Below are 3,015 nucleotides of genomic sequence, written 5' to 3'. Positions count from 1 at the left end.
GCGTAAAATGAACGAAGCTAAAATGACCAAGGAATGAGATTTCAAATAATCAACCTCATTTTCCCCAGAAAGCAATGAAATCGATGACAGGCCACCGTCGGCGAGTGCGCTGTCATGACCAAGAAGATGAGAAGACTTGGCTGCGTTTCGGTCCGTCCGCAGCGCCCCCAGGTCCAACAAGCTCCGAGACTCGCACACCGGAGGGTCTGCCGGGGCGGAACCATGGTCGGTGCGTTTCTGTGTGAAAATGTGACACTGATTTGGGCTTAAATATGCTTGATTATCACCTATGCTGGGGAGTCGGGACGGTCAGACGGACGCTGAGGATGGGAGGGAGCCCATGGCCCCGGGGCTGGAGCCGCCCACACGGACCCCACTCCTCCGCAGGGCAGGTGTTTAGTGACAGGCGCCAACTTCTCCCCCGGGGACCACAGGAAGCAGCTCGGCTGCCTAACGATGCTTCGCGACTTTGCGAGACGTGCCCGGGCCCCACCTCACGACGAAAGGCGCAGTCACGCGGAGCCTGGGGCGGCCACTCTCCGCAGAGCTTAGGGCCACCAGGGTTCCAGAGCGAGGTACACTTGGCAACGCGTTCTCCGACCCCAAGCACCTGGCCCCCGAGTCCCCACCGTCAGCGAGTAAGGGTGGTCACCGGGGACGCCGGGACGCCCAGCTAGGGGAGCCCCACCGCAGCCAGCTGAGCCATTAACGGGGCATCTACCGTCGCGGCAAAGAGAAACTGGTTCGCGGGCGCCGATCCAGTCACAGCTCCAGTCACGAGAACTAGACATTCGAGTCCGTGACTCAGCCAGAACGTTCTGCTGCGTTTCACATTTGGGGGAAAGGGAGTGGAGGTCATCAGAACTAGCTCCTTCCTGTGTTAGCAACGACGGCGCTGGCTGACGCGTCCCTCACAGACGACGACCGCGCACGAGAGCCCTAACCGCCGAGCGGCGCCCCCGTGCCGAGCATCAGCGCAGGCAGGCTCCGGGACGCCGGCCACGTCCCCTCACGGGGCAGACGACCGTACGACGTCGTTGAGGATGCCGCAAACTGTCTCCAGCAGCACTCTGTGCGCTGAGACCCCGGTCGGCTGAGCTTCGTGCTTTCTACTCGGTGACAAACGCCAGTCACGTAACGGGGACCGCTCAGCAGGCCCAGGGCGTGTGTGGGCCCGACCAGCAGCTGGACTCTACACCGAGACCATGACCAAGCTGCTGGCTTCTGCTGTCTCGCTCGGTGACGGCCGAAGGGGAGCCGGTGCTCGTAAGGGGTCCTCAGGGCAAGCGGGGAGCGAACCCGCATTTGTTACGTCCTCACCCGCTGCCGCGGACCCTGGCCACTGCCCCTGCACACTTGACCTTGACCCTGGAGGGAGGGTGTGGCTGTCCGCCCGGCCACGCCCCATAGCCCGGCACAGCCCCGGGCACTGTGCTGCTCCCTCACCGTCACCCCCATAAAGCTGGGGTACAGGGAGGCCGCCCTTCCCACCCGCCTGTAGGGTGTGTGCATGCGCGTGTAGGAACAGCCTTACCTGCTGCCTTTGCCACATCCGCAGTTGTCACGTTCTGGACATTGGCGCTCACTCTGAAGGTCACGGCTGGCCCTAGGACACTGCAAGAGACAATCGAGAAAGGTGTTCAGGGCCAGCTGGGCACACGGCGCCACCTCTCCTCAGGCGTGTGGACCACACGGACACACCCACCGGACACACTCACCGGACACACACACCGGGGCACCCCGGGGGACTCTGTTCTTGACGCTGGGACCCTTTCCGCTTCCCACTAGGTCTCCTGACAGGCTTTGCTTTCCAAACCCGCAGGGCGGTGCGCTCATAAGACCTCAAATCCCCCCGACAGCCCGACAATAACAAGCAGATATCTTGCAGGAAAAAAAATGGTTATGAAAACAGATTTTCTGCTTTCTCCTTTTTCTCCCAAGGGAGCAGAATGAATCAAAGCAGGAAGGAAAGAGAGCGGTATATTAAAAATCTTCTTGACAGGAACCATTTAAAAACTTATCAAAGTTATTAAGAACCATTCACTATAAAAATAACTGGCAGGGAATTGGCAGACAGAAATGCACAAAAGTTTTCAGAGCTGTTTAAATACTATATCGAACATGATTTTGAAAACTATCGTTTTCTAACAACTTGACTCGTCTGAAGGCCTCACGTACTTTAGAAACCGTCCATCACGTGCCCGCAGTCGCCAGGTGGAGCAGGAGCTCAGGGTCGGCTCTTACAGGCGGCGCCCGGCGCCCACGGACAGCCACGGGCTCCTCGCAGGACGACCCCCCCACACGTCCTCTCCGGGAAAGGCCCTCAGAGGGACGAGACGGAGCAAGGGCGGGCTCGGGCGGGCGAAGGCCGGAGGACGCTGGGCTGGGTCCCTCCGGAGCGCCTGCTTCCCCTCTGCACCCCTCAGACTCCGTCCCCAGACGCCCCACCCCAAGCCTCGCTCTCCTGCAAACAGCACGGAGAGGGCCCCTCGCTCCGATTCCTGAGCGTCAGCTAGAATATCGAGGACGAATCGCACCAAGACGAAACGAGAAGCAAACGCGTCACGGGGGGTGGGGAGGGGCACCTGCCTCTGGGCTCAGCCGCACGACGGCCCCCGCCTCGCGCCCCGTCTTCTCTCCCCTCAGAGAATGGGGTGCACAGCCGCGGCTGGCGTCCGGCAGATGCAGAGCTCCTGGCCTCCCTCAGAGCAGACTTCACAGGGCCCAGAACTGTCCCCGTGTCTGGCGGCGGAGCTGTCCCTGCTGTGACCACTGCAGGGTCCCACACATCGTGGACGGGCTCTGAAGGTCAAGTCCTCCCCGGTCCAGGGGCTCGGGGCTCCTTGCTCGGGCGGTGGAACCATCAGCGTGCGTGCCTTCGGCTACCGGAATCACATCACTTACAGCCAGACGGGGGCCCCGCGTGCGGCCGAAGTGCCACACCCACGTGCGGTCCCCCCGTCCTCTGCCGAGCAGGTGCCACCACGCCGCCCCCCAGGCAGGCACACCGGGGGC

The 3,015-nt window shown here is 61.9% G+C and overlaps 1 protein-coding gene across 1 annotated transcript in view; it reads right to left on the bottom strand.

The window, feature by feature from the left end:
• Positions 1-3,015, bottom strand: part of PTPRN2 (protein tyrosine phosphatase, receptor type N2) — a 299,480-nt gene that overhangs the window by 198,847 nt on the left and 97,618 nt on the right. Inside the window, exon 10 of the mRNA XM_025044908.1 lies at positions 1,535-1,614. Coding sequence (XP_024900676.1) covers positions 1,535-1,614 — 80 coding nt within the window. The remainder of the gene's footprint in view (positions 1-1,534; positions 1,615-3,015) is intronic.

The sequence above is a fragment of the Pteropus alecto genome, unplaced genomic scaffold (genome assembly GCF_000325575.1).
Source record: "Pteropus alecto unplaced genomic scaffold, ASM32557v1 scaffold320, whole genome shotgun sequence".
NCBI classification, from domain to species: Eukaryota; Metazoa; Chordata; class Mammalia; order Chiroptera; family Pteropodidae; genus Pteropus; species Pteropus alecto.
The sequence above is the reverse complement of the archived record's forward strand: the minus strand, read 5'-3'. Positions and strand labels throughout refer to the sequence as shown.